Source organism: Buteo buteo, chromosome 5, assembly GCF_964188355.1.
Source record: "Buteo buteo chromosome 5, bButBut1.hap1.1, whole genome shotgun sequence".
NCBI classification, from domain to species: domain Eukaryota; kingdom Metazoa; phylum Chordata; class Aves; order Accipitriformes; family Accipitridae; genus Buteo; species Buteo buteo.
In genome coordinates, this window is record NC_134175.1 from 37,934,144 (window position 1) to 37,955,830 (window position 21,687).

A 21,687-nucleotide genomic window follows, 5' to 3' on the forward strand; every position below is an offset into this window, starting at 1 on the left:
TACAGAATTTACAAGTCCTGGTTCTCATTTTAATTGCTATTTATAATTGCATTTTTCTTTAGTATCTTCAAGTTTTTAACTTGTTGGATAGAACTGCTACATGGGAAATTACTAGTTCAGCTAGAAAAGATGGGGAATCATACAAGAATTTTAAGGTGTGTAATGACCTGGTTGGAGGAGAGATAATATTATATTAACATTACTGTCATTCTGGACGAAAGTTACTGGCAAAGTTACTCAAGAAATACCCTAGGACTTACTCTAATGCAATGTTTTGATTAATGGTGATTGCTTAATACATAGAAGAATATTAATGATATAAAGAGTGAAGGCATGAAGTATTAAAAAAAAAATATTAAAAAAACCCCAGAACCCAGAATGTAATAGAGATGGGATGGAATTTAATAGCAAAAGCCATGTGTGTAGGGAATGAAAAAAATTTATTTGAGGAGCTCACCAGTTGAAAATTAAATGTGTAGAGGAAGACCTAGGTAATGACTAATGACTAGAAATTGCAAATGTGTTGGAATAGTGAAAAATACAGCCTAGAACGTATGAGATGAAGTATCTCTGACAGAGATTGGGGAAGAATAGGTGAGCCTGTATCTTAAGTGCTATATACAGTGTGGTTATGTGTTCAAGAAAGGTGGAGTTTGATTTGAACTGGTAAGGCGACTACTAAGATTATCCGGTTAATAAAGTTTCTGTGAGTGGAGAAAAGGTTATACTTTAAAGCTTTTTGTTCTGCCTCCCTGTGATTTAAGCAGACCACAAGCTTGGAGATCAAGCCCTGGCACATCTGGAAGCTATGTAACCATAGGCTTAGCAGAATTTGTTTCTTTGGACACAAAATTGTGCTGACTTGATGATGCTCCTTTCAGTTGGATTAGATAGCAGGTAGTGGAAACACTGATGTCTGCAAGGACATCTAGAAGTTTAGAAAAAGTGAATATGGAGGAAGGAGATAAATGTTCTCTTCAAATACCTTGAAGTTAAGGTGTTTACTGCTTAAGGTAAAAGGCAGTGCTTGCCCAAAACAAGTATCACCAGCTAGCAATGAACAAATTGGTATAGAAAGTTGCAAGCCATCAGGGGAATGAGAGTTTAGAATAAATGTACTGTGAGAAATGGTGAAGACAAAAAAAAACGCAAAACCCAACCAGCCATGAAATGTTGCAGCACAGTGAAAAGAATTCTATAAAGTGATTGTTTAACTAGAATCACTGTATTTAGCCAGTCTGTTTTGTTTTTTTCTTACTCTGTTGTAGGTACATAGGCGTGGAAGGAATCTATGAGGTCAATGGTGAAGTAGTCACAACTCCAGCAAAGTTGTATGCCAGTGGTGAATGAAACTTATGAGCTCCCTAAATACCTCAGCATTGATGTGGCCATGAAGATGGAGAGTAGCATGCCTGGCAGCTGTGAACATGAGAGAAGTAGACACTGGGGGTGTGTTTGGAGCTAGAAACAGAAGAGTTGTGCTGTCATGCACAGGACTGGGGAAAGGGAGTAGGAGAGTCACAGAGTGGAGGCTTTGGGGCTATACCAAATAGATAATGTATGGAAGCATACATGAGATCAAAATTAAGGAACTGGAGAGGTGAGCTGTGGACTGCATGTAGGATGGGGGCGGACGAGAGAAACGAGGTGAGGCAAGAGTAGTTTGGGTGCCTGATGTGTGTGCTATTTGCACCACATACCAAAAAAAAAAAGAGGCCACTACTGGTTTTGATAATTGATTTTGTTTGTTTGTTTTTTCCTTCCTATATTACATTGTCACATCATGTTCATAATGTAAAAAAATACTGTCATATAATTACTAAAGATTTACATCTTTGTTAGTGCCAGACTTCCCCTATGCATGCCCAGAGAAAGACTCTGAAGGGGTATAATATATCATTAATTCTCATTTTTCCAGAACAATGTTAGTTTGCATTGGCAGGCTCCCATGGAGGCAGGTGTGTTGCAGGGTTTTTCACCTCCTGAGGTATCAATAGAGGATTTACAGAGTCATGTGAAAAGCAGATACTAAGATGATTTAAAATCCAAGTTATACCAAGTTATAGTCATAGCACCGTACAGCTACTTAGGACAGACATAAATACATATGCCAATACAATCACTATGGGAGACAAGTCCAACTGGTGTTACACATTAGACCCTTCTGATTTTTGCAAGGTGATCATCTATGTCATGGACTGTATATAGTGAAGCAAGATAAACTATGGTTTACTGGAATGTGTGTTGGAAAATATTAGGGAAGAGGTCCAAAGCTGCTGGATATTACTTATTCATATGTAGGTTTTCATCTAAATTTTACACCAGCAGCAATAAATAATAAAGTTAGATGGGAAGGTGTGAGTAGTAACTATTTTAATACCTGATCATTTAAAAAAATATATATATGTATAGATCTATGCACAAAAAAAGAAAAATATTTTATCCTCTGTGATTAATACACACATTCACATATTTTTTCCCTTTCAAAGAAAATAAGTAAATGTATACCCAGAGCTTGAACATGTTATTTATTCATGTTCATGCTGAACTAAAAAAAAAAAACAACAAACATGTAGATGTCATGTGGGTATTTTAAAAATAGTTTCATCTGAGTTTCCCCTATGGTTTCCAAAGTAATTTTCTTCAACGAAACCACTGAAAACACTACACTGTGGTTTTGGTACCACTAGGTGGTGCTGCATTTATAGTATTCCTTACTAACAGTCTGTGATTGAGTATCTATTAAAAAAAAAAAAAAATTAAAAGCAATGTACTTACTATACCTCCTCAAAGATAGAGGAGTTTTGTTATACTTGTTTGACAAGGACTCTTATCCCTTGTATGTATAAATGTGCTCAATTTGTGTTTATCTTTTGCATATGCTTGCTTAAAAAGGGAATTTGCATGTAACAAATAGTACAGTACATCCAAAGTTTCATGTAGGCCTCATTAGAGAAAATACAGCCTTTGCAGTCCTGTATGCCTTCTGCTGAGATTTATCTTTAACAAAGTTTGTTAATCATTGAGCTTTGACACTCTGTCATGTGAAATTCAAAATAAAGACAGTTCCTACTCTGAAGAGATTACAGTCTGGAAGAGATAAGAGTAAAGAAGACAGGAAATAATTTAGGGGGATATTTTGCATGTTTCCGGCACTATTGTAAATTTCAGTCCTGCATTGCAGTAAACAGCAAATCTTTTGACACCATTTAAAGGGTATTGTACCAATCTTGGCAATGTTTGAAACGTACTGTTTGCTGTCAAGTGTTTATCTAGTTGGAAAACAGTTAAATTGAAGTGTAAACTCACTGAAGCAGCCCACTTCTCAGATTAAAGGAAGGCTGGATTTTGGAAGGAAGTGTCTAAGGGATAAACAACTGCAAGCGAATAGTTGCTGCAGTTAAGTTTCAGGATAAGATCTGCTTTTACCATTTTATTGTTTGAAATCTGTCAAATGTAGAATTGGTGTCTAAACCAGAAGCTGAAAGGTGTGAGCAGATTATTCAGATCACATTGTTTCTATATTTTTAGAGGAAAAATGGAAAAATTTGGAAGTATGAATGAAACATTTTTCTTAAAGGCAAAAAGTTGTGAGCTTTACCCTATGCAGGACATGAGCTATGAAACTGCCCAAATTTGCTCAAGTTAACCATTATTTTTTCAGAACGCAAGTTGCTCAGGCAACTTCAAGAAACCAGTAAGCAGTAGTAGCTGTTTGGGATACATTTAAAGTAGGTTAAATTTCTTTGTCTGCAAAATGCAGATAAGGATTTGCATTCAGGTTGCCACTTGTCAGCTGAACTGCAGAACGTTTGTGGGGGCTCTTAGCTCCTGACAAATACAAAATGATGCAAGTAACCTGCAATAAAGAACATTTAGGCAAAGTGGTATTGCCATGAGCCAGGAGTATGCAAATAGGCAATTACCAAACTGACCTGATATGCATTATCTTAATCATTTATCTGAATATTAGCATTTATGGGAGATTTGTACAGTTTAAACTGCATGCTGGGACACAAACTGGAAAAGGTATAATAATATGAGATAAAACAATGCCCATATGAAAGTATGGGCAAGTAACTGTTAGAAGTGGTCTGAAAAATAGCATCATGTGGTATCTTTCCCATTAGCAAATGTTGATGTTCTTAAAATTAGAAACCATGCCAACATATGAAGGTCAGTTTTTTGGAGGTGCTCATGGGAAATGTCAAAGAACTGTAGACAGAGAACATGACTAAGATGCTAAAGGAACTGTTGATGGAGAAATGTATAATACATCAACGTTGACACATCCACAATTACAGAAATCTAGTCTTAAACAAAAAATCAGTTTATTTAGGTTGAAAGGTGTAACATGGGGAATCTAGGGTGTGCAATTAAGTAAAACACCTACGGTGTACGTTAAAGAGGCTAATTTATGACAGAAGAGAAATCTTTGACCTGGGTCTAAGGGAAGCTGATAAAAATGAGTGCTTAAGAACTTCCCTTAAATAAGTTCTTAGGTAATATCATAAGATTTCAGCCATGTTTACATTAGCAGTTAGGTTCCTTTTGGAAATTGGTTATCAGTTGTTTGTTTTTCTAACTGAATTAGTGCTTACCTTAGTTTACAATTGCAGTTGTAGACAAAAAGAAGTTAAAAAACATTTAGACAAATCTCTTTTACTCTCAGTAGCTCAGCTTGTGAAGGTCTTTGTCTCCTTTATGCAGATGGGGGTAACCACTTGCATTTGCTTGAAGATTCCCAAATACTGCAGAGATAGTGTCATCCCAGATGGAAAAAGGAAGCATTAACTCTAGATGATTAGAGAATCAAAAAGGTATGTGGGGAATTAGTTACACGTATCTGGAAGGGCTTGATTAGAAATCTTCCTCTAAGATACCACTGAAAACACAATCAATATTTCACTATCACATTTATAGATGCTTCTTTTATGTTATTGTCACAAATTCATAGATAATAAATGCATAGTAATAACGATAACTCTGTCAAACACCAGTTATTTTCAGATGAAGTTGTATGAAATAACATGCAATTCTTTTCACACAGAACAAAGGCACGAAATGCATCCAAGAAATAATAATTTACTAGTTGCTAGTCAGCTTAGTTTTGTGATATAAATAGATATCAGTGCTGGAAAGTGTGGGCAGCCATTTGTTTCACTTCTATCCTACATTGTATTTTATAGGTGGTTACAAAAAATCCCAACTTTGCAAATTTCTGAGACATTAGTCTCAGCTGGCAAAGCTTTCTAATTCATATCATGATGCAGTTTATCAATCACCTTCTCACCAGCTAAGACTGCAGGAATGGCTACATTTATCCATTCATTTGCTCTGTGAGATTAAGTTGATGCAGGAAAGATCTAATTCAGCCATGCTATCCTACCAAAGCAAATGTCTCTAATGTTTGTGTGTTTGCTAGACTGTAGATTTTAGGCTCACAGTGAACAGTTTCAGTGTGTTGAATTCTACTTTCTGCATCTTCTGATGTGGGGTCATCTCAATTTATGAGGCATTATTGGCAAATGTATGGTAGAGGTTAATGTTTTTATCTGTCATGATGCTGGGCCACATAAGTAGTACTTGTAAATACTGCAATTATACTGATGTACAATTTGGTATTATGTACATTTATAATAATTTATTGATGTTGGAATTTCACCACCTAATACTATGGGAGAGGGAGAGAGCAAATGAAATCTATGCAATTATTTGGCTAGAAAAAAGTTACAAATAGCACACTATCCTCATTCTACTGGCACAGACAATAGTGGTCTATTAATGAGTTTCTGCCACAAGAAGCAATAAAATATCAGTTGTTCAATTCAGGTAAAATTAAAATGAATTAAATTACAGAAAAATGTATGCTGGGTGGGGAATAGTTTTATGCTTCCCAGATGATGGGTTAGGTCAGGGTCCTAAGGCTTTTCCACTGTACTGGCTACTTCTCAGTGGACAAAATCTTTCCTAGGCCTTTGCTTTATTTTTATGATTAGTATTTCAACTGCATGGTGTTGGGAAAAAGTTAGCAGAAAAAAGTTCATTATTTTTTAGATGTCTTTAAGATAATGCAACAAGTGGAAGCATCCTCCAATTCTTTATTGGTTATCAATATTGGTTACTTGGCATCTGAAGTCTGGAAGTCTCGTGTTGGACAATTTGACTGGAAGAGTGATGTTTTAGTCTCAGGAGTTGTTCATGCTCAAGGATTTGTAAAGATGGACTAAAACAAGGAAGCCTATTGTGTCATGCTTTAATGTTTTTATGGAGTGTTTTTTAAGACGATGGCAAATCAAAAAAGGGTAAGAACTGCTAGCTAGAAGATATTTTCCTTGGTTCGTTTCTGTGATTCTGATTGATGGTTTTAGTGACTAGTGGTTTTGTAACCAAGAGGCTAAGAGAAACAGGTATCAAAGACAGCAATGATTCAGTATATTCTTCGTGATCAGCTGGACATTCCTATGGGATGGATAGGAACCTCTAATTGCAAGAGACAACTGGGGACTGGTACTTGTGTCCAAAGAACTGCCTCTACCCTTCCATATCAATGAGCAGGAGCCTGTGAAATATTTTTTTTAAAAAAGAGCATAGCTGATCAGATTAGCTTTATCAAAACATGTCTGGGGCACAGTTCCATCCCATATGGTATAAAAAGAAAAATTGTGTGTGTTTATATATATCTTTTCTGATATTTATATAAGAAGATGAAGATTTCTTTGCTGTGAGTTTTGTGGATAGGATAATTAATATCTCTAGGAAACATTTCATTAATGGCAAGGTCAAACCTTCTTGTTCTTCCTCCCTTAAAAAAGCTTCCTATATAGAATGGGAATATCCAATTTCAGTAGGAAATAATTGTGTGGTTTCTAGGATTATCATACCCCTATGAGGCTATGAGTAGATGTAGTATTGATAGGATTTGCAACTGATTTGGACCTATTTGTTTCTCTGTCTAGGGAATGTAGGATTGCTTGCCTTGCTAAATGTCTTCCGTGTAAGTCTTGGTAAGCCTGGAGTGTGTTGACATGCTAGGAAAGGATAGTCTATTTTTTTTTTTTAAATCTAGGATCTCAGAAGATCTGTAAGTATACATGCATCCAGAGGATAATGCTGTGCAAGATTATTCTTATCCAGGCAGTTTTCTTTGTCTTGCTGTGATGGAGCTCATTAGTGTTATGTAGACCAGAAATACTGTTCTCTTATAATAGTTGTCTTTTGGGTTTCTGCTTGTTACCAGTTTCTGGAAGTTAAATATGAGTAGCTATAGTATGCAGTGGATCATATCTATTTGTGGGTATGAAGTCTACTATTGCTCACTGTAGTGTGACAACAGTATTAGAGCTATAAGCAAGCTAATGACCTCAGTGAAGCAGGAGTAGATGAGGAACAGTCTCTTCCAAATCCCCATAGCTAGAATACAGAACTACTACGTCTTTTGGATTTGAAAAGATCAGATCATAACTGAGATTTTAATTCCTTTTTATCTTCTTTTTGTAATAAGACATTCAAAATTTCTAAAATCACAGCAGTGGTCTAAATGGTATCTCACGAAAAAAATGTGTAAATGCAAAAGCCATACAGACAGATGAGTTTATGATTTTGCTCTTTTTTCTATGTTTATTTGAAATAAAATACTTGCAATAAGCAGTTTCTCTTTCATTCCTCTCTTTGCATATAAGATGGAATTACTGGGTGGAAAAATGTACTTTTGAGAAAGGGGAGTGGAACGTTAGCAGTAGCTGGAAATTATAGCTTGTTTTCACTGTTTCAGGTTCCCATTTCAAGCCAGAATTTATCTGATGTATTTTCATGCAGGTTCCTTTGTCTTCTCAAGGTATCAGATGATGACAGGGAAGGGAAATATCAAAGCCTTTCCTTCATGGAATGTGGAGTTCCTCTGTTTGGGTATTTCTGGTTATATTCAGTTTGTTATTTAGACTGAAATGTGTATGTGAGCATTGCAAATCATGAAACTTTCTTCCTTTATAGGGACTGGTCTTTGGGAAGCTCAGCAAACTTCCAGCTAATCAAACTCTCTCCCTTTAGCTAAAGTGTTAGAGGCTCAAGCTTCTAGCATAGACCCATCCAGGTTTAGTTCACACTTTCAGCCCAGGTTTCTGCACAAGAAGTTTGATTGAGTTTATCAGAATTAGCTGATTAAATGAGGTTAGTCTGTCACTATGCTCTCATTTTGGACCAGGTAACTTCAGTGCTGTGAAACAGCTGCCTGGATGTGGAGATGTGAGACTGCCTCCTCATTTTGTGCTGCTCTTTCTTGACTTTCTCATCACTGTACTTTTTTTTGTCAAGTTTTTGCCAAATATCAAACCAGGTGATGCTAGCTGTGACCACATTCCCCTGTCACTCTTAGGCAGGAAAGAGGACCTCACTCCTCTTAAATTGTCAGGGCTGTACCTGCAATAGCTATAAGAAATCTGTGTGAAGGGATATAAATGGGGAGAACAAAGCATTTAAGGATTTCATACAGTGAAGGGACCATTGTCTCGCGTGTGCAAGGGAAGGGGCTTACTGCTACTATTCAACACATCAGGAGCAGTGGGGGGAAGAGTAGGAGGTTCTCTGGTTGTTTTCCAAGCAGCACATTTTTGCAATATAGAAACTAAATTTACCTTTACCTCCATGTCCAAGAGAAGTATCATGTCTCATGTCTTCCCTTAGCTTATGACTCAATGTCACTATTATCAAAGTATGCAGAGAAATAAATGACCGTGAATGCCTTAAAATGAATGAAAATGTTGAAGCAATGGTTTAATTCTCCCTGCCCTTCATTTTTGAGTTTTTGGGATTCAGATTTTCACATTTTCTTCCTCTCTGGAAGCCTATTCATGTGATTCTAAAAGGTGAAGTTTTGAGAGAACATCCTGTATTGCAAAATTCCTAGTAAAGACATTGAGATGCTGCAACATTTCCAGACTTGTTCTTCGGCTTTCAGAGTAAAGTAGTAGAAATAGCATGCATTTCTGTCACTTGTACAGTGACAAGTTAAGAAAAAGTTTCACAATTTAAGATGTTTGCTTGGTTTATCTGGTAGAGTTGCCTTGTTTCAAAATAGAGTTTGGAAACAAAACAGAAATTTAGCTTGACATTTATGTGTATTCCTTCTAGCATGCTGATGACCCTGATATCTGTATACACAAGGCTGTGACTCATTAAACCGTCAAGGATGCTTACTTTAAGACTGTAAATGTTTTCTCCTAAATTTGGCAGGGACACTTCAAGATATTAGAGCATTGAATGACATCTACAAATGTCACATAATCTGTGAAGAGAAATGTATCAATTCTAACTAGGTGACCCTCAATTCTACGTCTCGATAGTATTCCATGATCAATCATGGATCAAATATTTGTCTATGAATAAAAGAAAACTGGTAATTTACCAAAGTTGGAAACAGCTAAGTATCTGCAGCAATTGAGTACAGTATATAGAATTTAGGTAAGAATCCATGTTGGAATAACAAAGAGCTGTTGACATTTTGATGGGATCATCTGCCCTTTTCTTTCAGAATGGCTTATGCTTTATTCCTGGTTTTCTAAGGAAAATGCATGGACCCACATTATTTTTAAGGTGGAATATTTGAGTGATGCAGCTGGCATCTAGATAATATAAATGATTCCAATGCATGAAGGCTTACGTACAGCAAACATCTACTTTAATTCTCTTGAGCCTGTTCTTTTCTTTCCACTAGAAATTAACCCTTCGGTGTGCACCAAATAATGGTATCAAGAATAAAGCGCATGCATAGTTTGAAAAATTCCTTAAAGTCCCTATAATATCCAGAAGCATTGTTTTCCTGTATCAGATTTTTTTACTAGAAATGCAAACATTTGTATTGATTTACCTTTAATGAAAATTAGTGACTCCAAGAGTAGTTTTTATAAAGATGTACAGTTAACTTTTAAATTACTTACTGTGGATCTTTAATTCTTTTGAGGTGTTCACTGTTTTTTCACTGAATCTTTATGACAGTCTTTAATAGAGTTGATAAAGCCAGCTGGTGGAAACGGTTGCGTTGTTACAGGTAAGAATAATTTTTTTTTATTTGTTTGTGTTGTATTTTCTGCAGTTCAGTCCTGGTCCAGGACTAGGAAAATGCTATTATAAATGTCAGTAATTATTAATTAGAAGAGATTGTATAGTAATGGTGTATTGAATACATGCAGAAAACTGCACTTGCCCAAAGCAGAAAGTCCTCATTTTCTGAAAAATCAAATCCCAAACACCAAAAGCAAAGAGTTGGATAATTTTGAAAACTGAGCAAATCTGAAGTGATAGTGAGCTTACAGTAAATGAAGGTGAGATAGCTCTCATAAATAATTTGTAGTGAATGAGTCAGTCAATTGCATTACCAAAGAAATTAAATTAGGCTATCGGTAAAGGGAAGCAAGGAGGAAGACATCGCAACGGAGGCAACTGTTACCATTACATAAGTCTACCTGGTATGGTTATCACCGATGTGAAACCTTGTGGAGGTATGTTTTATTGAAAATATTTTCAGGATTTCACTGATGTTTTGTGCTGTTGATATGATATCCTGGTGATATGATATCCTTTATATGATTCCACCAGATGGGCCATGCATTCTACCATAGCTATAGATGGGGATAAACTGGTCCATTAATAGAGTATATAATTAATTTCCATTTTTTAAATATTGTAATAAATAGTAGAAGGCTTCCAGAATTCTCAGAATAATATCCAAAGCAAGCACACGATTCACTTACCTGCTCCCTTGTTAATTGATGATAATGAAAAACTAAAAAAGTTTGTTTCATATCTGCCAAATCCCTTCATTTCCTGCACGATGGGGCACACAGAAATTTTGGTAAGTTTCTAGGAAGTGTATTTGTGCAAAGCTTACAGACCATTCCCATTCTTTACGCACTTCATTTGTTACTGAAGTGTAGCTAATCTATCACACATTCAGGGCCTAAGATGACTTTGTGGTGGCCAAATCCACACAGGCAGAAACCAGAAAATAGCTACATGCAGCTGAATCAAGCATCCAAAATGGCACGTGGATGGAAAAGAAATTTGTTCTGCATTTTGAAATTCAGTGAAATATCTGCCAAAGTTTTGAGGTCCCAGTAAGATATATCATGAACACCACCACATAATTCTCAAGAATTTAAGCACGCTTGCAATCAAGGGACAGTCTTCAGTGAGATACGAGGCAAAGTTTTAATGTAATTTTATTTCCTGCCTCTCCTCCTTTCTGAGCGGGTGAGTCTTTCTGAACTAGACTGGCAAAGCTCTTAGCTTTGGAGCCTTCCCTATGCTGTGGCACTAGGTATTTTTTTGTGTTTGGGACATGAGAAGAGTCACTCGGGTATCATCATCTGTTCCTCATAACAAGATAGTGAAGAGATTCAACAGAAGTGGTGAGTTTGAGAGATGTGGGAAAGAACACCTTCTGGACACTACTTTTAAATCAAAGTTGTTTCATCTTGCTTTTGTTTTGGAACACATAATCAGCGAGGTTTTATCTATTATTTTTATGGCAGAAACTTCCTAATCCTTCCCAGCACCTTTCTGTGGGAGAACAAAGGGAGAATTTGCATGAGAATATAGTCAGTCAGAAAGGAATGCTAAAGCAAACTAGATAATGATGAAACTGATGTCTGAATTACCCTTGATAATGTTATCAGGTTAGAAGGAAAGATAAAAGTCACCTTTGCAAGCTCTTCTTCAATGTTGTCACAGAAGAATGCATACCTGCAATGGAAAGAAAAAAGTGAGCAGGCTGTGTAAGGCAAGCAAGGTTGGAGTCAGAAGTTGATTAGATTTTGCTACATAATATATTTTGTCTAATTCGTTGTTTTCAAGGTGTTGGATTTACTGTTTTAAATTAATCCTTCAACTGACATCACTAAAGCAAGGGAGTAGTGCTGGGAATGAGCGAAGCTAAGTGGCTTGTAGTGTTATGGCTAGAGTTAGAGCCAGAACAAGACTATGGATCCAAACAACCAGAGGCTTTGGGGTTGTTTAAAATATGAACCTCAGTTTTGAATACAAACAAGAAATCATGAGTGAAATAGACCCATCCTGCATTATATTAGTACTTGGGGAGAAGGGCTTTAGAGTTTTTGCAATAATTTATTGCAAATAATATCATTTAGTATGAATATAAACATTTTAAGAATTCAATAATGATATATTTATATTTACCATAAACATCTTTAATTAACCGAGCTCTACTAAATATTTTAAACTAACAATAATCATAAACTTAAAATCAGACCTTCTTTCTGAAAAGAAACAAAAATGGGTTTTAATCTTCTCTGTAACTGGAACAGAGAATATATACTTCTAGTTCCATGAATAGTAGAGACCACTACTATTGAAATTTTAAGATAATTTTATTTAAATGAATTGGATTATACATTAAAGATTTTGCCACCAGTAGCAGAGAAGCAGATACATTTTGATTATCGCAGCTTGTAGCTCTAAACACACAAGCTACAATTGAAAGGTTCAAGTCAGAAAAAATAAAGATATTTTAATGGACACATTGCTGATATCACTCTTTAAAAAATAAAATTTTATACCAATTTAAATTGGGAATCATGAAGAAAACATCCTGCTCCCAGATGGACAAACTTGGCAAACCAGGAACAATAATTAAAAAAAAAGTATCAACAATTTGTGTAATGAAAGGAATAAATTGTACCTAAAGTACAAAATAATATTCTCCAACCCAGCAAGCTCTTAAGCATATGCTTAATTGTAAACAGGTGAGCAGTTCATCTCTCTTTAATGAGACAAATGAGAAGTGAAATGCACTTATGGGGCTGAGACCTAACATAGGCATTATTGACTAGAGTATTAATCAATTAAGAAAGCAATAAAAAAGCAGTGGTAGGTATGTACATGTTAAATATGTGGGTTAGTGCTGTTGTGTTTGACAGATTTGTTTCTTCCCTATGAACTGTGTAAATGAATCACATTGTCACCAGGGAGATGGACTACAGGTGGGTTTCATAACCCACCTGGCTTTCTTAACTTTAGCTATTTAAGCTATTCATCTAATCTCCCTCTGTAGCTAAGGGGGGAGACGTTTCTAGAAGCTGTTTTACCTTTATCATCCTTTGGAGGTACTGATTTCGACTATAAAAGGAGCCTAGGTGACTCAGCTTAAATTAAACTAGATACAATTAGCTGGTTACAGTTAAGTGAAAGGAAGCGTCCTAGGGTCTAGTGTTAGAATAAAGGAAATAACTATGCACACATTGAACTTAATGAATCTCATTGCAAGAGATGGATGTAAGCATCAAGTCCTATTTAACTCCAGTTGTGCAGAATCTGTCACTAATGGCTTCTAAAAGGTTAGGCAGCTCTTCCTCACAGTGACACAAAGCACAAATGAGTATAAGTATTAAGTTGCTAGCCTGTATGTTTGTTACTATGTGCAGCCCTACTGAAATACAAAATTATTTACATTTATAAGAATGTAAAAACCTGTAAGCTTGAGATGAGAACAATGGTGGATAGATGTGAGACTGAAACCTCTCCTGTCCGCAAAGCAACAGCCTTCAGCATATATCACCTGGCTAAAATGGCTTATGTGTTCATTCAAATGCATAGCCACTCATCGTATGTGATATTCACTGGGTCATGCTAGGGGAATACCTTTTGCGACACACCTAGAGCCCTGCAAATGCTTTGCAGCTTTGGTGCTGATCCAATCAGGAACAGAAATAACTGGGAATTGACTCATGCTTAGAGGTGGATACTTGCTGTTAATCCCAGCTTTTAAAATGTACACAGTTTGTCATCGTTTTCATTGTGGTGAATGTGTGTGTCTGGCCACTTTTGTTTCACAATTGTCTGATGTTTGCCATGGACTCTTTTTTCAGCTCATGTGCTGCAGTCATTCACTTTTCACTTGAAAGGATGTAATCAGACAAAAATCCCTTCAAAACCAGTTTCACTGAAGAAACGACCTAAGCAGGAGGAGCAAATATATGAGGTAGGATGGAGAGGAATGTGTTCTGACCCTGAAACATCTGCTCTTTTAAACGTGACATTACAAATGTTTAACCACATGTGCATTTTTCACTCTTAAAAGCTCAGCTAAGGAGGAGGAGATGGGGAGTAAGAGACAAAGAAAATGTTTCCATATGAAACTGACCAGTGAGATGCTACAAAATTATAGATGATACTGGACAAGAAAAGTAATATGAAAATACCTAGTAAGGCTGGAATTATGGTCAAAATGAGATGCGTTTGGGACAAATACACAGTTGTGAGTCTACAGAAAAACACACAGAAATATGAATACTAAATGTAAAGCTAGAAAGGAATTGAGTAAAATGTACAGTTATGCATGTGCTTGAGTCTGAATATGTCTTGTATCGCTGCACTTTTCTCATATACAACTGAAGCACGTGCCTAGAGTATTTTATTAAATAGGAATAGTATGTCTAGTAACATAATTGAAGTATAGCACGGATTTAAACCAGTTTCTCAATGGGGGCTTTTGTCATTAAAAAAAAAAAGCCACTGTCATAACAGGCAAGAAATGCAGAGGCACTTATCTCACAAAGCCTCACAAAGAGGTGTTGACAGGTTCTCTGCCCACAGTTTCTAAGGGCTCTGGCAAGACAATTGTTTTTATTCTGAGTTCTGAATGAACAGAAATAGTACTGAAGCAGAAATGGGAAACAATAAATGAAATACAAGATGAAAAATCTGGCCTAGCTCTCTCAAATAATCACCTTCAACATTTCTCTGTTGCTTTAGATTGCAATAGTGAGTGCTATACTACTCCCTATGTGTGTGAAACTCTGGAGATAACAGTCTTCATCTGGCAAAATAAAGACTGTGTGAAATCGTATTGGAACACAGGTTTTGGTACCATCTTTCAATGAAAATAGGTGCAAGAGATGCAAATCTCCATCTTAAACAAAGGCAAATGCAAGTTCCTTAGATAGCTAAATTGCCCACAGAGCGTCGGTTTGGTCGATGCTGTGCTGGGTACTGTGTGCGCACAGAGCCGATGTAAGCTCCCACAAAGACGACGAGTGTGCAGAAGCAGGCTAGGAAGGAAGCTTCCCCACCTGACCGTGCGTGGAACCGACGGAAGCTTTGGGGCCGAGTATTAGGATATGAATATAACAGCACTGAGGTGGCTTCCTGTGTTCCAGGAAGCAGAACTTTGTCCTATCTTGTAAAGGAATAGAGTTTTGTGAAAGGTATTTGCACAGTAGGTCTAGCAAAGCACCACCAAAGCCCTGTTGCGATGAAAGCAGTGGCGTAACTGCAGTGTCCGCAGTCAGGAAGTCCAGGTTCACTGACGGGGGACAAGGGCAGGGTGCATGTTTGGGCCAGGAACAACGACACTGAAAAGCAGTTGAGTCACAGCTGAAGAGTCATACCATACAGACTAAGGTAGCAGGAATTCAGGGGAAGTTAGGCATATAAGGCTGTGCGGTCGTGGTTGGTTTTCTCCTGGTAAATGCCCCGTCACTGCAATGTCTTCTGCGGTGGAGACACACAGAGCACCTCACTCCACTGTCACCATTACTCCCTAACTGGAACAGCCATCACGTGCAGCCATGCTGAATCCAAATTCTTGTGCAAATCCTAAAACGTGTAAAAAGCTGCTACCACAGCACATCCAAAGTTCGATACAAGCATTAACTAATTAGCCATCCTAATGTTCCTGTGAGATAAGCCGGTCAATTGATTAATCCAGTTTTCAAAGGTGAAGGGTCACCTGGGTCCCATAACAGGTTGGTCCATTAAAGGGCGAAATCTTCTGAAATTTCAGCTCGCTTTTTAAAATCTGGGTTTTGATTGACTTACAGATACCCCCCCCCTCCCCCCAAGAATGTGAATTTCTCACTTTGTAAAGACCCAGGAATAATCTGAAGAGTCCCTTTGTTGTATAAACTTAGGAGCATGGACAATCGGTGATAGCGATTAGTAGTACAAATCTCTTAAAATGCAAAAGAATGCTATTTTGCTGCAGGATGAGAGACCTCTAAGTAAGGTTCCTCATTCAGCTGGGGTTTTTTTTAGCTCCTTTTACACCGAGAGGCTCCCGGGTGTCTCTCCCTCCATCCCACCTTGCAACGCCTCCCAGCTTTTCCCACCTTGCCCGGCTCCTCTGGGCCAGGCTGCGGCGGGTCCCCCGCCGCAGCCTGGCCCAGAGGAGCCGGGCAAGGTGGGGGAAATTTGGCTAACACCCGCCTCCCCCCCCGTCAACCAGCATCGCAGACGAGATCCCCAACCGTGCTGCTGCCCCCTCCCGGGGCTCGGCGCGGCCCCTTTAAGGCGGCGCGGGGCGCACTGTCCCTTTAAAAGGCGGCGGGCGGGAGGAAGGCGGGAGGCGGCGGTGGCGGCGGTCGGGGCCATCGCCTGCCCGCCGGCTTTTACCCCCCCCCTCCCACCCCCCCCTTTTTCTTGCCGGCCCCGCCGTTCGTAGCCGCCCGTTAAAAAGAGGAGGCAAGATGGCCGAGCTGGGGAGCAAGGGGGTTACCGCCGGGAAAATCGCCAGCAACGTCCAGAAGAAGCTGACCCGGGCGCAGGAGAAGGTAAGGGGGGGGGGGGGTTTTGCTGCTGCCACCACCGCCGTTTTCCCGGGATGCGGGGGGAGATGCGGGTACCGGGAATGACACCCCTCTCCAAAGCAGAGATGCGTCTCGCAATGGGTGCAGCGGCGACCCTGTCCCTCCCTTACCCCCCCACCCGGGGGGGGGGGGCTGTCAGCTGCCTTCTCTGCTTGCGGATTTAGGGCCCCTCTGCATCCTGAGAATGCAAAATATCGCTGTAAGGGTTTACCATCCGTCTGCACGCTCAGGATAAGCAGAAAGATGGCATCGGATTCAGCTGGGAGAGGGGAGGGAGGCACTTTTTTTTTTTTTGTTTTAAATATGTAGATGCTTATTGTTTCAGCAGGAGGAGACCGTTCTATGGTATTTAGGTTGCGCTTCATGCGACGATTTCAAGAGCCGTACTGTGTTTTGCGGTAGCGCTAAATACGTAACCTCAGAGGCGGTGAGGAAGAGGAGATGGGTACTGGCTTCCTTATCTCCTAACAGCATAGCATGATAGCTGCTACTTGCTTTTCTGACCTTGAGCTCCAGATTTTGAAATGGTGGTAAAGCAGAAGCCATACGGTCTTTAAAGGTTGTGCCGACGTCTGCTGAGAGAGGGGTGGGTTTTGAATCCCGGGAGCCCTTTCGCTGCTCTCCACCCACCCCTCCGCCAGCAAAAGGTGCCAGGCATATGCAACGGATACTTTTCGTGTTCATCTCTCCGGCATGCCGCATCTGATGCCAGCTGCCCGCTCTGTGTAGGGATTATCGGACATTTTATGCAGGGACATTGATCAGTTGCTTTTTATCTCAGGCACGCTCGTCTTGGTTTTCAGTGATTTGCTGTGAGATGACATTGACTGAATAAGGACTGGTGCCTCTTCGAGGGAGGGAGGGTGAACAGATCTGCCCACTGCTGCTCTTGTTCCCTGGGAGTTATCTTTAGCAGCTAGATTTAATCTAGGAGGTTTGGGATTGGATGCAGCGCTGGCCCGAGCCTTGTACCAATCGCCGACACTGTTACAAAATGCTGCTGGGTCAGAAAGGCAACCCAAACCTGTTGGGCCTAATGTTGCACGTGCTGCTTCCACTAGTTTAAGATCACTTACTGAGACTAGAAGCATGATTTGTACTTGCCTGACTGCTTGGAAAAAACCCCAAGCGAATAGCAGATCCAGCATGGAACTGGCTGCAGCAGCAAGGTCCCGGCTTCGCTTCGCTCCGTACGTGAGAGTGAGCGTGGCCACATCTGTGTTTTTTCCCCTGGCTGCGGTTTCAGGAGTGGACAGGGCAGGGAATCTGTCTCCTGGTATCTGGCCCACCCTGAACTCATCATAGATGCTAAATTCATTCTGTGTTAGCCACCAGATGGCAAGCATATTTTTAGTTAGCATTAAGGTAGGTGGTAAAGGCTGAGCTCCTTGGCCTGCTGATGAAGTTATTGTATTTATCGGTGCAGCCTGGTGCCAAGCGTGGCCTGCCAGGCCCTTCCCTGAGGGCTTCTTATCTGAACACATGCAGGTTCTTTTCCTAGGGAGAGTTTTCCACAAATTCCTCTCTACTGGAGATCCAGTTCACTTCCTTGCTTATTCCCTGGTGGGTACTGGGGACGTGGGAATGATGACAACAATAATAATCAAGAGTTTAGCTGCCTATTGCAGGTGATTTGCACAATCTGAAATAAGTTGTTTGTCTCTTTACACAGAAAAAGCACAGATCGTTTCCCTCTAAGGAGAAAAGGAAAACAAAACCCGGAGCACTTGTTTAATAAGTTAACACAAATTCTAGGCCCTTCAGCTGTTTTTATCCAAAAGCAAACAAAATAACTTTGCTCTCTGGGCTCTCAAAAAGGGGGGAAAAAAAAAAAAAGGCATTGCTTGCTTCATCATCTGACTTGCCCCTTCATACTGCTGCAGCTTCATCTCTAACAGTTCTTCTTTTGTGGAGGGTTAGGTATTTTAAACTTGTCTCTAAGGGATAAACGTTCACTGAGGCAAACATGTGAATGTTAACTTTCAGCTGGTGAGGAAAGATACAGCTGAATAAAAAGTGATGAGGAAGGCACCACAGGTTATGGCACTATATTGGTGTTAGTCTTGTGGTATTTAAACTGTGATACTACGTTTAGCAGGAAGGGTAAACCATAAGTCTGGAGATAAGGACCAGGTGTTTGAAAAACAATAATAAAAAAAAGAGTAAGCAGGAGTGTGCAGGGGTACATCTGGGTATACAACAGACCAAGCTCTTAAAAATGTATTAGATTTTTGTGAAGGGATGTTGACTGGTGTTGAACTTTCCTTTTTGAGGCTTAAACAAGCTGACAGTGTTCCTTTTACGTATCTTCCTTCGATTTGAATCTAGGATAAAAATTCTTCCCTTCAGAGTCATATCTCCCTCCCAACTTGAGCCCTGGGGCTTTGACTTCAGCAGTTTCCTTCATGGTGAATTTAAGCCTTATGTTAAGTAAAGAATGATGTCTTTTTGTTCAATGCAGAATTCACACTGAAACCCTGTACACATCCTTTTTTCCCTTCTGAGATGGCTTTTATGTAAAGTATGTAAGATATTCCTTCAAAAGTACTGTTTGTTTTAAGCCTTTCAGCAAAACTATTGGCTATTTTTGGAAGATGCTTTCTCAATTCCACAGGAAATGTGGGTCAGAATGGTTGACTATGCTGTTTGCAAATGGGCTGTGCACCCTTTTAACCTCTCTTTCTATTCAAAGGTAGCCTCAAGTACAACACTTGGCAATAATTTGCCCGTTGTCCAGTGAAATGTATTCAAGTAAGTTGATGCCTCTGTCCAGAGGAGCCCACCTAGCAGAAAGGACCCATGCAACCATTGCTTACTCGATATATCATCCTTTGCAACTAACAGTTAGGAGATTTAGGCTGGAAGTCGTGCTTTGTTCATCCTGTAGTTAGCTGAAGGATTTTCAGACCGAGACGTTGAGCTCTGAACCTTTCATAATTCTAAACTTCTTAAAATGGAGTAAAATTGTAATGCCTCCAATGTCATGGTGTCTTGGAGAGTTTGCAAGCTCTTTTAAACTGTCAGTAAGGATTTGAAGTGTTTTTTTCTTTATGTCTGTAATCCATCATCTTGTTAAAGTTTATGTTTCTGCTATGTGATCAACTTTTGTCTTATACTTTGAAACTTTTAAAAACCTCTGCAATTTCCACAATTCTCATTTTTCTCAAAGAGTGTCCTGTTTCTGGATGTGTCAGTCTGCATATGCACAAACATTTCTGCTTTGAACAAAATAAAACAGCACCTCGATGACTTGATGCAATCCTGGTGCAAGGGTAACTCCTCTGCAAGGTTCCAGGAAGGGGGTTGAGCTTGGGGAGCAAATGGATGGGGGTTTTGTTGCTTGGCTGGCAGTGAGGGTCCTTGTCACAGGATCAAGCTCTTTGCTTTCCTCCAGCAGGTTAGGCAGCGATTCAGGGTGGAAGGATGATACTGGCTGTGCGGGCACTAACTATTCAAATTGCATACAGCTTAATAGGCACGTCTGAGGAGATGAATTGTAAAGTTGACATAGGAAAGAGAGGCGTTTTGTCAGGACCTTTTTTGCGTGGAGAAGACTAGAAAGGGATGAACTTATTTTTCCCTTTCTAGACTTAGACTGAGAGTGGGAAGTTCCTATCCTATAGGAGTGGTGGTCTCTTGCTCTCTTTTCATTACAAAGCTGGGCAAAATGAGGAGTCTGTGTTCCATGACATGAATAGGCTGTCATATTTTTTTCATGTTTTTACTCTGATGCACCAACAAACCAAGGCGTCCCCTTTTCTCCCTCTCTGTCCCTAACCAAAGGGGAAAGCTTTGTTCTAGGACCTGGCAAAGTTTAGTTTGGACATCCCAACTTCCTTGCATTAGGGGGTATCATTTAGGTTGTAGGGTCTGCCACTGACTTTCCATGTTGCCATGAGGTGTCACTTCTGCTTTCTGTTCTTGGCTTTCTTTATTTATCACACCGATGTTTACCCACATCTATATTTGCAAAGTTTCCCTGATTAAACCTTCTGTCAGAGCAAAGTTCTGCTCTCCTGTGGCTGCACAGTCCGAGGAGGCTAGGCAGTAGTCCTGGTTTCACAGGGCTAGCATGACCACAGTTGTTGGTAGCCAGGCTTGCTGATGCTTATTGCCTGCCTGCTACAGTGCAAAAAAAGATTTATATGCTAGTAAACCAGAGGAAGCAATTTGCAGTCCAGCAAGGAGAAATAACCAAAGACACTGGCCCTGAAAAGGAAGGGGGAGGATTGCTTTTGGCAAGCCTCTGTGGCATGATGTCTCAATGCTTTTTCCAATTGATTTGTCTCACGTAACAATTGTAGTAGCACAGACTGTGTCCAGAAAGGATCTTTTCCTTTTCCAGAACCTTAAGTTTTGTTTCTTTCCCCTTGTAATCCTTTGCTGGATGTGAGGAGGTTGTGATTCGGGTGGAAGGGGGTTTGCAGGAGGTGTGTCTTGCATTTTGAGTTTGCCCTGACAAGACTCCCCCCCCTGCCCCAGACATGTGCCAATAGGTGGGGCATGGCATGTGAGAACACCTAGAATGAAATCTCAGCCCCGTTGAAGCAGGTGGGAGTCTATACCAATAAGCAGCACCCAGGAACCTTAAACCAAATTTAAAAACAGCTGTCTTCAGGATTCAGCTGTTAGAGGCTGCCTGATCTGTAGAACCTCTGCAGGTGGGGAGGAGGCTTCACATAAAAAAAGGTAGATGCAGAAAGCTCTGTTATTGAGAAGTAAGTATCACATCTACCTACTTGAGAGAAGTTCCATACTGGTTTTCCTTCGGGAACCTTCTGTCTCTTCAAAGCTTCCATGGTTTTTGCTTGTCTTTGCGTAGGGTAGGATGGTTTGGTGGCAATCTGCCTTGTTGTGCCAGTGAAGTACAAATAGCCTGAAGAGCTACAAGAGTTGCTGTCTTGCTGATGTGGCAGGAAACTTCCTTTTTTTTTTTCTTGCAGGACTCCCCAGATGACAAGTAAAGGGCTTTTTACTTTGTATCTGTTAGCTTGCTTTCTCAAGAACGCAGGGCTTAGGTGACAGGTAGAGTCTCAAAGGTACTTTCTGCCTAAAGGTTGCTGGAAACCAGGCCCTGGATAGAGGATAG

General features: G+C 39.7%; 1 protein-coding gene across 10 annotated transcripts in view; it reads left to right on the forward strand.

The window, feature by feature from the left end:
- The first annotated feature begins 16,430 nt into the window (after positions 1-16,430).
- The window catches only part of BIN1 (bridging integrator 1), a 103,247-nt gene continuing 97,990 nt past the window's right edge, over positions 16,431-21,687 (forward strand). For all 10 annotated transcript variants that reach the window (XM_075028715.1, XM_075028718.1, XM_075028720.1 and 7 more), the window contains exon 1: positions 16,431-16,562. In XM_075028715.1, the coding sequence (XP_074884816.1) occupies positions 16,479-16,562 (84 nt within the window). In that variant the 5' untranslated portion in view covers positions 16,431-16,478. The remainder of the gene's footprint in view (positions 16,563-21,687) is intronic.